General features: G+C 33.2%; 1 protein-coding gene across 3 annotated transcripts in view; it reads left to right on the top strand.

Moving 5' to 3' along the window:
* The window catches only part of LOC111044247 (reversion-inducing cysteine-rich protein with Kazal motifs), a 430,802-nt gene that overhangs the window by 60,598 nt on the left and 355,239 nt on the right, over positions 1-14,965 (top strand). For 2 of the 3 annotated variants that reach the window (XM_039434188.1, XM_039434199.1), the window contains exon 2: positions 14,647-14,676. The exons of the other annotated variant lie outside the window; for it this stretch is intronic. In XM_039434188.1, the coding sequence (XP_039290122.1) occupies positions 14,647-14,676 (30 nt within the window). The remainder of the gene's footprint in view (positions 1-14,646; positions 14,677-14,965) is intronic. 3 annotated transcript variants of the gene reach the window in all.

Raw genomic sequence — 14,965 nt, 5'->3', positions numbered from 1 at the left:
TATTATACTAAATCCGTGGAGCAGCTTCAAAGAGATATGTCATGTCACTCTTACAAGTGCGCGTCGTACTAAAATGCTATCTTAATAACTCAGTCAATCATTATAATAAGCTTCAACCAGTCTTTTTCATCCTTACAACAATATTGGTGAATTGACTCGAAATAGATGAATCATTTATGGTGTTTGAGATAATGTGGGTGTGTGTTCCAAGCTATGTTAAAAATAAATTGATCCTAGTTCAAGGGATAATAGTGAAAAATTACAGAGTACAGTTTAGTTAATTCACACTTACCAGAATTATTTGAATTGGAGGAGGTCTTTGTAACATGAGATAAAATGGATTAATTGTATTTTTCATTTGTGATTTAAGCGGAAAAACTATTTTTTCAACTAGACTACTAAATTATACTAATAATTAAATTATACCAAAATAACTAAATTATTACTGATCCTGTGGTGAATAAATCACGGTATCATAATCTATAAAATATAATAAAGAAATAATCTTCAATCTTTGATAAAGAGAAGAATTGGCTTAAACATGTATGGGTTACGAAATACATGTTTGACGCATCATAACGCCTGAACTACTGAACTAATCAACTTGCAATATTCTACATAAAGATTCTGAATTGACGGAGGGTGGATAAAGGTTAAATTTCATTCTCATCAATCAATTCATTCCAATCTAATAATTGAAACAAATCTATTTTATTTGTGATTCAGAGTTCATGATTAACCAAACCAAACTTTCTCCAAGTGAAACCATGGCGTAATTGGTAGCACGCGTGAATCATTAATGAAAGGTTGCGGGTTCGAGATCAATCCAACTCATTTTTTCCTTTTTTTGCTGAAGAATTTCATCTCTGATGATCCAAGTGATTTTGACAAAATAATAAATAATAAATAATAAATTATACTTTTTTATATATCCTGGACATAAGGAGATTGCATTTTACAACACAACATTTTCCCTGTGTATTGGACTAGCAGGACTGGTATTATTTGTTGATAGTTCTCGGAAAGTTGCTTCATCAATGGAACATTGATGTATGATTTATCCAAGGTGATATTATTAGGTCTACCTGGAACACAATTTTACTGGTTGATCATCCAATTCATCTATTCACTAAATTACTCATCAATTCTGTTACTCGAGATCTTTACAAATAATAAAGACAAAGGAGTATAAATTGTATATATTGATAGATATATCAATTAGTTCTATTAAAATCGTAGTATATTAATAGAACTGAGAATGACTGGATTAGTCTGAATTATGGAAGGTAGAGTTTAAATGGAACTTGTATTAAACAGAGATCCTCTCTTCTTCTGAAAAGCTATTGTATCAAACATTGCATAGTTTGCAGGAAGTGTAAAGCAGAGTTAATGGAGCAGGGTGTAGCTATTAATTTGATGAGTAGTCTTGACATCTCACTTGTCAACAGAATGATTACGTACTACTGGAGATTAAACGGTAAACTCAGTGCCACTCCTCTTCATGAATGAAGGGCCATCTCCATTTCAAAATTATTATCATCTCGGGTATAGAACTCAAGATGCCTCCTTTTGAGGCAGAAATGATCCATATAAAACTTATAATATTATGTCCTAAATACTATTCTTAAACCGAGCTTGACACAATAATATAGAACAATAATGAAAGCCAATGATGATGAACAATAACTTAATAAGTAGGTACGCAAATGAGAAATTCAATCAATTATAGAGGATAGCTTTCCAATTGTAATAAACCTACTGAAGCTATTAGGGAATTTATCTCTGACAAATAATATCATTTACTAGCAGGTAGCCCGTGCTTTGCACTGGGGACAATTTTGTGTCGTGGAATGAAATCTTCTTGCATCCAGGAAACATGAAGAAATATCATAATTATTAAGAAACACTTCATTCACATGGGCTACTTTTTAAATTAATAAAACAATATAAAAAATCTTAAAGCACCCTTTATTAAAAAAAATAAAATTAAAATAGTTCAACTTAAAGTTTAAATATTGCTGTTTCAACTGTATGTTTATACTGTTTCAACTGTCATATTGCTGAATTATTTGTAGCACAAAAACTGATAATTAAAACTATATTAAGCAAACCCAGGTTCTATCCAACGGATATGGTTTTTAGTGATTTTGAGGTCATGACTATATGTCAATTATACATAAAAACCGTAATTGGGTACTTAATAAAATATAGATCCGATTTTCCTCTCACATTAAACTCTACTCTTAATTATTATAATCTAAGGGCCACTGCAAACAAATATGTAACCTATAACACTAATATTGAATGTATAAGGAGGCAGTTAATTTTCATAGGTACTAAAATAATAAACCTTATTCCAAATCACTGTATAGACAATAAGATCACTGCATGGACAATAAGATCAGCGGAAAAATTAAACTAGATATAAAAAACTGCACATACAGTAATTTCTTCTTCCATTTAGATAAGACTGAAGATTTCTGCTCCAGCATTGTTTTTTCATTAGTTTTTTTTCATTTTTCAGTGGATTCGCTTACTTTTATTTGCGTACCTATTCCTCTATTTTTCTTCCTTCCCCCCATTACTCCCTTCCCTTTTTTACTCATCACTTCTCTCTTCTCTTCTTTGCCTGCCTATTACATGGGAAACCACAGTTGGCTATAGGTATCTTCCTCTCTCTTTTTTTTCTCTTCTCCAACACACCCAACCACAAAGCCCATGGTTTTTCATATTTGTAGCATTTTATTGTATTTTATTTGTTTTGTAATTCTTTGTCATTTTTCTTTGTCTTGTTTTGTGTGTTTTAATAAATTGAATTGAATAGTTAAACTATTTTAAATTTTTTTTCCAAATAAAGGGTGCTTTAAGATTTTTTATATTGTTTTATTAATAATTATCCATTATTTTTCTGAAATAAAATGTATAATCTCCATCAGAGTTCGAAAAATTACTGTAAGAATTTATAATAATGATCATTATAGATAGGTTATAAGTATTGTGGTTACAAATATCAAGTAAAAACATTTATAAAACTAGATTATCGTAATCCATATTCATACATAATATCACTTGATTCAACCGTTCCTATTGTGTTTATGCTTTATTGTTCTCAAAAACAGTAGTTTGTAAGCCCGCAATATATATTCTGTTTACTACGTGAATGTTGAACATCAAGATTGCCATGAATTTGAAGAGCTTGTTTTTACAAGTCGGATATTCTGATCCTACGCAATTGGTTGAGCAGTCTCGACTTGCAATTCTCCTTCAATCTTTTGGGAACCTATCTTGGAAGTTGTGGTGTACTTTGTGACTCATGCACAAATCCACTCGGCGGCTAGAAGTTGTAGATTGGAGCTGTGCTCTGCGTTCAATCCGTTGCCGCAGTCGGACATCTTGAAGCAGATTAGTGCGTTAATTTTGTCGGGGCATTCAAAATCCCATAAGGTCAAAGCCAAGCTAAGCCCCATCTTGATCCCATTTACCGGCCGCAAATTGCTCTGCTCTGACTAATACTTCAGGGGAAACAGCTTGGCGCTAACAGTAGTTTCATCGTTGCAACAAGTCGACCTCCCAACTTCAACCTGAATCCTGATAGCGACTCTACATACTTGGCCAATCTTCAACAACTAGGGAATCCTATACTTCAACAACACTCCAACCAACTTCATGTTGCCTGAATAATGAATGATAACTTAGTAGATCAAAACCAATCTATTGAAGGACTTGATGTAGCGGCTAAGTTTACGATAATTGGGTAATTCGAACTTCGAATCAGACTTGAAACACTTGAAGAAACCAACAAAAAGCCTTAAGACTATCATATAAAACATTTTTATATCATGAATATCAGAGATTGAGATTTCATTGTTGAGGGTTTGGTGATTGCAAACTGTTTTTTAAGAACGACCTTTCATCAGGGCCCCCCTTGGCATTCTTGGGGAGAACTCAAAATCACAAGATGAGGCTCGAAATCAAATCTTAGGGGGCTCTCAGGTCCCAATAGAAGGTCAGCAGTATTTGAAATATAGAAATATACTAGAGAGATTTCTTTTGTATATAGTGGAAGCTTTTTTTTCGTCCATTGGTTTGTGGCGGGTGGGGGGAGGGGCATAAATTAATTATCAATGCCTTCATTCATTCATGTCTTTAATGCTTGGTTTATACAAGTAGACAACCAATTGAAATATTTGCTCAAATTCGTAATTAAAATTTTCTATAAATACGGCTCTGAATGATAATACTTACGAATAAGCATAATTTAGCATTCAGGTTGCTAGTACTACTGTAGTAGGATCATAGATAAAGGATAAGCATAAGCATATATTTCTTGTCTCTGGTAGGATAAACACAGCCACAATGACTCTTGTTCAAGACACCAATACCAGATTACTGGTGAAGAGTTCATGTTTTTTTTTTATTATCATGCCTATTGAAACTAGTCACTAGGACTAACCATTAATTTTGTTCTATTATTTCTTATCCTAAAATATTATTTTTTATTGCTAAAGTCTCTCAGTGAGGCCTACAGTTCTACAGTAAGCCATTTTGTCACACCGTTGAGTGGGAGAAGACTGTCTAGCTGGGCCAATGGCAGGCGTTCATGCCCTTGACCAATAGCATTCCAAGGTATTTTGCTGGTGTTGCTGTGTGGTACTACATTCCCATTTAGATTTATTCGAATAGGATCATGGATATTTTTGTTGGTGGAGTTTATATGAATGGACTTCATCTCATTCAATCAAATTATCTATTTTTTGTCTAGACACTGAATCTGTTGGTAGCATTCTGTAGTTTTGTGGCTGCTTCTTGTACTGTTTCCCCTTCTGCAAGTATTGCAGTATCATCAGCAAAGTAGCAATTGTCACTGCATACAATACGAGTTCATGTGTAAGGAAATATTTTTCTATTCCATGATCCTCAGCATCTTCAATCTTCTTTGATGAATCGTAGATTCATCAGACTCGAGTCAAATATTGACTTCCTAGTTTTATGATACGTATCACATTATTACTAGTCTCTCATGGACCTCACCACCAACTCAATTGTTAAGTGGAATCTAGCCGATGTAAGATTCGATCATAAGAAACTATTATTATGTATTCTTCTTTGCGATGATATTCTTCCAAAATCTATGTTGGTTATTCTGGATTCGAGCATTACCTGAAGAAACAATCATCACTTGTATGTTTCTTTCTTTGTTTATTATTAGAAGTGTTAGTCAGCTTTTTATTTGAACATTACATCGTGAAAGAAGACAATACTATTGAATAAAGAAGTAACAATGGTCTCCTAGTGGGAGTTCTCCCATGTGTGGGTGAAGTAGACGATAAATCAAGGGTCGATTGTGAGGGGTGGAGGGAAGAGGTGAGACTGACTGGGAGGTGGTTTGACAAATCGCAGCGACTTAGACAAGTCAATCCAGTCTCACCTGGTTTTGTGTTGCGAACAGATTGAGAACCGACTCACAAGACTTGGAGACAAAGACCACTTGTCACAGTCATCTCCCGCGTCCTACCTCACCCGAGAAATACGAGAGCATGCCGACATCACTGTCTTTTTTCCTGCTGTCAAGTTATTTGTTTCACCTTCGACATAATAGAATATCTTTCTTATCGAATCACCAAGTCAATGACCTATCAAAACAAGACAACAAGTCGTGGAGCTATGTCACCCATCAATGTAAACAACATACTTTTAGGAGAAGCTGCCCTCACTCTTGACTGCAGAATCTTTCACATAGCACGCTCTGCTAATCCTACTTATTTTGTGGGTACTCTTTCTGTATTGAATTTATTCATCTATTAATTGTATGAGGTATCATTTTTTTTTAACAGACACATCGTCTGAATTGTTCCTTGGCTGCAGCGAACCGAGTACTTCAGTTATAGTTATGTTCTTAATGTTACGTTAATCTTTTTAACATTCAATAATAATATTGAAAACCTAATTTGAAATTATTTAAATATTGATGACAGAATAATACCGCATAATTTTGTGATTGAACTGTTATTTCTTGTTATAATACATGTATATCATAAGGTGATGGAACATGGACGAGAATTCTACAGCAACCATTAATTTGATAAATTGTATCTGATTTCATTTGTAGTTTGGAAACGTTTCGGACTGTGAATAATCATTACGCTTGAGAAATCAGTGCCAGTTCCGATCACAACCAATGTGCACTGTATGTAATTTATTAGTTCCTGGCATGGTGCTGCTTTGATTGAGGCTCGATTGATTGATTGAAACTTAACGCCCCAACTGAATTCTATTGAGAATGTTTTAATTGGATTTTCGAATATTATTTTTTGACACTCACATGTACCCAATAGTTTCATATTACAATTTGTTCTGTTGGTCTCTTGTTTTTCGTTCATTGTATACTGATTTAATGGATGCATCTAACCCTTGATTGCTACAAGAATGCTCGTCCCAGTTCATCAGTCGTGATTGATATTGATTACTACAAAGGTCGGAAACATAATATAGTCCATGTCGTATCTCATGTAACTTCCAATTATAGTCGAATCTAGTCAATTATTATGCACGTGTTCAATGAAACACGCTTCATATATTGATTGATCAACAATTTGTTGCTATATATGAAACATTTATCGAGAATACTACATTTTATCCGAGTATATATGAATATCCGCCACACTGTAACGTTACAAAATTATTGTAATAATCCAGAATCTATGAGCTATCAGCTGTTGTAATCATTGATTGATATCTCAAGACACCTTGATTATGAATTTCACAATACTTTTGTAGTATACCGATTTTCATTTTCCTAGCTGGAAGCTCTTGTACCAGTTCAGTATGGATTTGTCTTGCTTACAAAAATAGAAAATTATAATAAGCAGCATTTAATAGCGAATGCGTTTAAACAATAAAATAACCTTTTGAGTATTCGTGATTTTATGTTTAAATCAACTACCACAAACCAAAGATCATTTGAACGCTGGTTGTGATGAACAGTTAACAGTTGTTCAAAAACACCCTCGTTGAGGAACATAATGAGGAAATCGGATTTCAATAAATCATTAATGCTAGTTCATTGTGGAATAGTAATAATATGATCTATGATAGATATAAAAATAGTTTTTTGTACCCTTTCATGCAAATAGCTACGGCCAACATCTTTTTCCAGACCTAGACAAGTTCGTATTTTATTCAGTGACTGACTCTCTTTCAAGCCTAAATGAATACGACGCAACATTCTGTATGGCACTCACACTCACACGGATTACGTTCTTATACGTGTTTGTTTTGATTCTATGGAAACTTCATTAAACATTAAACAGATCCATGCTTTCTGTTCAATTGGTGTTCAATACGTAACAATGATTACTAGGCTATTCACCTTGTTTTATATCTTTCCTTTGAATTTTAGCGTATACTCATAGAGAAGTTTAAATATCTTGTGATTTATCACAATAATGTATTCTATATGCTTATTTAAACAGTTTGCATCATTTCTCCTTGCCTTTGGAGAGTTTTTTGAGAAAATAAATTTTATTCCTTTTTATATTACAAGTAGCCCTATACAGAAAAGAGACAATGATCTATGATGCTGTTCAGTTGTTCATTTTTGCTGTGCATTTTATAGTACACTTCATATTTCATATTAAAGCACAGTATTACCAGAGAATAAGCATAGGAATGCTCATGGATGTTTTCTCTATGGTGTTGCTGACTCAAAATTTAAAATAACCATAACATAATATCCATTCAAGCCAATCATGTTTATTCGTCAATGATTGTGTCCTCATTATTGACGATTTTGAGCTCTTCAGTTCATGGATATTTCTAATGTATCAGATATGGAACAATATAATTTTGAATTACTCTCGGAACTGCTTACTTGAGGTACGAACAAAACGGTCGGGCCGATGTTTAGCTTTCAGTTTGGGTCGATCCTCCGTGTCGACTTCGCAATCGACCTCCATGTAATACAAACACATTGTAACGTCTTTAAATAAAGGTGTTGATATCTACATGAGAATTATTCTCTACCATTTTTATTTAATTAAAATTTCAAAATTATTCAAGCCTTGATAGAATGATTGACTCACTGTACTGTCGAAAATTTTAATATTGAAATGAGGGGTATTTTGGCAAGCTGAACAAAAAAGTAAGGTCCTATGCACCTTTTTGATATTATTTCTTCAAATGAAAAATAAGTTTTGTTGGTTGTCAAAACTCCCCCTGAAAGAGAACTATTCATTTTATCCTATCTTTTAGTAAAATAACAATGATTTCTGCATTGAATCTATCTATCTTGCCAACATCTATCTTGCCAACAAGAATCGAACTCTTTGTGAATTTAGATATGACCTACACTTTAGATTTATATAATTCTATTAATAAATTCATGGAAATTGAAGTACTTTTTTCAGTTAGTTGATGAAATTGATTATCAATAGAGAAAATGATTATAATTTCATCAATACAGAATTAGTTGAATGAATTGTCGATGTACTGAGTTCTTGGTCAATAATATTTCAATATTGGTATTTATCCAATCATTTTTTTTCAGAAGTTATTTCATTTGAATTAGAAAATATTTATAAGCTTCTATCAATTTATCATTCGTAACAATGAATTCTTCAAAACATGAATTTAATCAAATAAAAAATTGCCCATACTTCTGTATTCATGTTCGCATGTTTTCCACTTGTGATGGATAGCCAAAATATTGTGGAGCGAGCTGCACAATATAATCAAGGGCTCTGATTGGCTGAAAAGTTCAGCGTTCGGAGTGAGGTGAGGCGATCAGTTAGAACATAGGCAAGCGGCACGGCGAATGGTTCGGAGTACGGAACGGCGAATGATTAACAGCTGATTTTTAACATTATGAAACATATGCTCATGTTCGTTGAAAGGCAAGATGTTCGGAGGAATGCACGGTTTGCTGCGCGGTTCGAGGTTCGGTTTGGCATGTGTGGACGCACCTTTAGTTGTTACAGGACATTTATACAGATCACAGGCCAAAGCAACATAATAATCTATCTTCTTCTTCTTTTCCTTCTTCTTCTTCTGCTTCTTCTTCTTCTTACTCCTCTTCTCCTTCTTTCTCTTCTTCTTCTTCTTCTTCTTCTTCTTCTTCTTCTTCTTCTTCTTCTTCTTCTTCTTCTTCTTCTCTTCTTCTTCTTCTCTTCTTCTTCTTCTTCTTCTCTTCTTCTACCTATATCTAAAAGGCTAAGCCCCGACAAACTGAAATCACACCACAGCCCAAACTACCACGCCTAAAAACTTGAAATTTCGCACAATTGTTTATTGTAGCCTCAAAACATCCACTACAAAAGGATTTTCAGAAATCTGCCCCCCCAGAGGGAGCTGGGCCCCCCAAAATTTTCACTTTTTAACCGTTCATTGCACAGCAAGGTCATGAGGAACTTTTTCGTTCAGGTACGAAAAAAATCAGATCTATGCAGAAAAATTCCAATCAGGAGCACAGGGGGGTCCAGGAGAGGGCACTTTTCGAAAATTTTGATGTAAAATCACACTACAGCTCAAACTAATTGGCCTACAGGCTTAAAACTTTGCACAAATATTCTTCAAACATGCTAGACGCGCACTAAGAACGGATTTTGAGATATTTTGCCTCTAAGGGTTTCAAAGGATGAAAAAGGATCCTATTAAGTAAGCTTATGGTAAGGTGAACTCCATATGGAACTGAGATAATTGACACATGATATTCTAACATATGTTGTAATCATTGGAAAGCTTAAAACAATTTCATCAATTAGCTGATCGAATTGATTTTGCATTGATTGAGAGCGCGAGCTTACCACGTGTTTTACGTGGTAAACGTTCTACAGATTTATAGTATTCCTGGTGATTGAGCCTGTCTTTTCCAGCGTTGTCTATTAATAATAAAGCTTTATTTACAACTAGCTTACCCAGCGAACTTCGCACCGCCAATGAAATTTATCTGACAATCAACATGTTAATTTACATCTCAATAAGGACTTCCTATGTGCTTAGTCATGCAGCATTCATTATTCCGAAAACATATTATTCTTCTCAATCAATTGGTAGTAGTATCTATCAGTAAAGTTTTCAATTGAAAAAAAAGGTTATATCAGTGTTTCAAAGAAAAATATTCAATGTTTTCTTAGCTGTAGATTGTCGATATATGGTCCAGGAAATATGCGACGTACGATGAATCACACAGAATTCCATATTCTTTCCATTTTAGGATGAATATAAGCTAAGCTAAATTCAAAAAATTGTAAATTATTCTTTCATTCTTCAGTAATCAATGAATGCAATATGAATACTACACATATATACTATACAAAATATATATATATATATCACCCTGTGATAAATTATTGTGTACTGGTATTAAAACGGTAGCTTGGAGTTGAAGTGTAGTTGATTGGTACCAGCTGTTGATAATGGTTCCTTAGAAGACCTATACAAATAATTATCACTCCCCTATCATTGAGAAACTGGAAAATGCTGAAAAAAATTATTCACCTAATGAAAGAGAGTATATATATTATTTTTTCATTAGGTGAATAATTTTTTTCAACATTTTCCAGTTTCTCAATGATAGGGGAGTGATAATATTATTTGTATAGGTGAATTATAGTATTTTCATACTAATTATAGTATTTGAATACTACACATATATACTATACAAAATATATATATATATAATATATATATATATAATATATATATATATACTCTCTTTCATTAGGTGAATAATTTTTTTCAACATTTTCCAGTTTCTCAATGATAGGGGAGTGATAATAATTATTTGTATAGGTCTTCTAAGGAACCATTATCAACAGCTGGTACCAATCAACTACACTTCAACTCCAAACTACCGTTTTAATACCAGTACACAATAATTTATCACAGGGTGATATGTTTATTACAGCTGGTAACTTTAGATGCTAAATCATATTATCACAATATGATCTTGAATCATGATCATCTTTTCGTTCTTCAGTAGCCGCTCGGCCGAAAATTTCGAAAACATATGACTGTGAAATGGATTAATAAATAATTATTATTAGCCCCCCTATTAAATTGTCTGTTCAGAAACCATCCCCAATATTCACACAACATATTCCCAAAGTTTCATGCCGTTATGTCAAGTAGTTTTCAAGTCTACAGGGAACAAACAAACAGACATTCATTTTTTTATAAATAGATTTCCATTCGGCTCAAACAAAAGCCTCTAAATGAAGGTAGAATGATGAGGATTCAGTTCTCTTGTTTTAACATTTTTTCAAATCACTTTCAAAAAGTTCATGTAGTACCTACTATTGTGTTTGAGACACTTCTGGCGCTATCATAGTTTCACCACTATTCTGTTCCACAGTCACGTTAACTATATCTATAATAATTATATAAAGTAAAGAGCTGGCTTATGCACGTACGGGATAGGAAAATTATGTTTGACGCATCATCACGTCTGAACTACTGGACTAATTAATTCAAATTTTGCTTAAAGATTCTTAATTAACCAAGGATGGTTATAGGCCTATTCTCAATTATTCAAAATTTCATTACGTCAAGTTTTAAAATAGATCCTTGCGAAGCACGGGTTCTTGCTAGTTATATTATAATGATCCTCCGGAAATTATCATTATAAATTCAATATTCAATGTAACGTATCTTTCCCAGCAAATTCTACTCAAATTCCATCCTTTTTCGTTTAGAGAACGAGCATATTCACGTTGCCAAAGAATTTGTCGTGAGCTAATGAGTCATCTTAGCCGAGATGCTTGTGTTGGTTTTCAAGTTTTCCTAAACCGGGTGCAAGCCTTTTTCTTATTTTGTAAGTTCTGGAAACGCTTGAAGTTAATTAGTGGCAAGACGCTCATTTAGTTAGAAGCTCCAGGGCGCGGCGCGAGCTCTTTAAAGAAGCTCCAGCATGTAATCACATTATACATGATGTTCCTCTTGAAATGTTTAGTTATTCAATGAAGTTGATCTGAGATAAGCTTTAATTATGATTAAATTTGAATTCAATATTTCAGCTGAATTTTGAAGAAGAAAAGTGATGGAATTGTAATATAAATAATGAGAGATGTTTTCATCACAATAATGTATTCTATATGCTTATTTATACAGTGTGCATCATTCCTCCTCGGCTTTGGAGAGTTTTTTGCGAAAATAAATTCGAATTGAGAGCTTTATAATGAAGAATACATTTCTTATAAGTCAATATACTCATACCGTGCTTTAGCTTCTCAATGATCATGTTATAGTATTGGAAAGTTATAAAAGGCCCAGATCCATGCTTTCTGTTCAGTTGATGTTCAATACGTAACAATGATTACTATTCTTCGTTTGAATTAACTTCAGACTTGGGATGGACATGCGCAGCAGAGAAGGCATCCAGCGGAGCTCCGTGAACTTGTAGTGCACAAGTCCGAGAAAAATTGACAATAAACTACGTATTTTGTGTCGGCAGAATATCCAAAAATTTAATTTTGTACAAGCACCGTTTTTTTATACGCATTTATAGTCGTGGTCAAGGTCAATTTCCAATGCTGATTTCCCTATGCTGGAAGTGTGAACTTGTAGTGCACATGTCAGAAAAAAATGACAATAAACTACGAATTTTGTGTCGTCTGAATATGCAAAAATTGAATTTTGTACATGCACCGGTTTTTTTTGGACGCTTTTGAAGATGGAGTCAAGGTCATACATCATTGATTATTTCCCTATGCTGGCTACCTGCCAGCTACGCCACCGCTCATGCAGGCAGTATATGCAGGCGTGATAATACGGTTTGTATTACTTTGAATGAATAAAATACTGTATCCAAGTCGAAAACATGATCTATTGAATCATCTCCAACCACAAATGAATCATGAACAAACACAGTTCTCTCGGAAAAATTGCAAAGTTCAATATTAGTGATAATAGTTCTCTTGAACCCATAAACATCACGTCGCATCGCATTTCTCATGTTATTTTAGACTGAATGCAATGTTTTATACATAAGTTATCGAATCATTTCTGACCAAGAATGAATTTATTACAAGCACAGTTGTTTTCACGAAATGAAATTTGAAATCTCAATACTAGTTTAAAAGTCCTCTAGGAATTGAAATTGAAATTGAAATTGCTTTATTGTCTCTTCAAAATAGATACCTTTATAATTTACATACACTATATTATTATTGACAATAAAGTTTAATAACAACCTGCAAAGGAGATCCTGAGTGCAGGTGTGAATCAATTGTAATTACATGATACAAAATAAAATCACAATAGCAATAAAGAAAAGAAAGAATACAAAACAAAAGCAAAAATATTAAATCATATCCTAAACATCTTAAAATTTAGACATACACGAATGTATCTCGAACTCTCATTCATTAGATTAATTTAAAGTAGAAGTTCCTGTCAATCCATTCCTGTATAATTCTATTTAAATTCCCAGTTATATTCCTGTTAACAAAATCTAGTGGTATTTTATTGATTAAATAATTGCAATAGTATTGAAGTTTATGTCTGCATATAGTAAGCTTTATGAGATGTATGTTAAATGTATTTCTACTGTTTGCCCTTATATTATAGGGAGTTGTATGAATTTTAAACTGATCTCTATGTTTGTTAATGTAACGAATTACTCTTTTGATGTAGGTCTGTCTCAGAGTCGGGACATTTAGTTCGATGAAAATTTCTCTACTTGAATAAAGTCGTGGTCTTCCAAGAGCTACTCTTATAATGTGTTTTTGCAAAATAAAAACTTTTTTTAAATGTGTGTCAAAGGCGGCGCCCCAGACCTCTATTACATATTGAAATAATGAGTGGGCGTATGCATAATATACTTTCCTAATTATATCCAAATTTCTTATTTTATGTATTTTGTAGAAAATGTGTATCAAGTACTTTAGTTTTGAACATAAATATTCTATGTGTTTGTTCCACTTGAGGTGTTGGTCTACTGATATTCATAGGTATTTCATAGTTTGCACTCTTTCCAGTGATTTTATGTTGGGTGAGAAAGTGATATATTTGGTTTTATCGGTATTTAAGGTGAGAATGTGATCCTGAAGCCATTTTTGCACTATTTTTAAACTGTTGTTTGCATTATTAAAGAGCTCCTCCCAGCTATTTCCACTAAAAACAAGCGTTATTGTATCATCTGCAAAGGACAATGTAGTACAATTGATTAAATTTACAAAATAAATCTGAGATTTAGCTTCAACAGATCGTTAACATAGATTAGGAACAATATTGGGGATAAAACCGAACCTTGAGGCAAACCAAAATGTGAAGTAGATTGGATATCCGTTTGACCATTTAAAGTTAAATATTGTTTCCTATCCGACAAGTAGCTTGAAAAAAGTTTGTTTACTGAGCCTCTAATTCCAGATTCGTCCAGCTTATTAAAATGTATATTATGTGGGATTGTATCGAAAGCCTTTGATAAATCCATGAAGACGGCTAGAGATTTTTTGTTTTCATTAAAATTGTCATATACAATTTTATTCAAATGAATGGCCGCGTCGTTGGTTGACTTTTTAGCTTGAAACCCATATTGGTTATCACTGATTATATTCTCTTTTTCTAAAAAGCTCATCAATCTCAATTTTGAAATATTTTCTAGTATTTTCGATAAATTGCTTAAAAGGATTATTGGTCTGTAATTTTCAGGTTTGCTGAGATCTCCGGATTTAGGTATAGGTATGATTTTTGCTTCTTCAAATTTCTTGGGAAAATAACCACTGCTCAGACATTTATTAAGTATAAATTCCAAAGGTGCTGTAATAAAGTGTGATATTTGTTTTATAAATGCTCGAGTAAAATTATCGGCTCCAGGTGTTGCTTTATTTTTTAATTGATCAATAATTTTTTGTATTTCGGTGGCGTTAGTGGGACTGAGGAAGATACTTTTATCTCATGGGTTAGTTTGAGATTGAGGAATGGGTATATTATTTATGTCATCAGAAATTTTCCTGGCAAAAGTCTCTCC

The sequence above is a fragment of the Nilaparvata lugens genome, chromosome 1 (assembly GCF_014356525.2).
Source record: "Nilaparvata lugens isolate BPH chromosome 1, ASM1435652v1, whole genome shotgun sequence".
NCBI lineage: Eukaryota > Metazoa > Arthropoda > Insecta > Hemiptera > Delphacidae > Nilaparvata > Nilaparvata lugens.
Note: the sequence above shows the minus strand (reverse complement) of the source record. Positions and strands in the feature narration are given on the sequence as shown.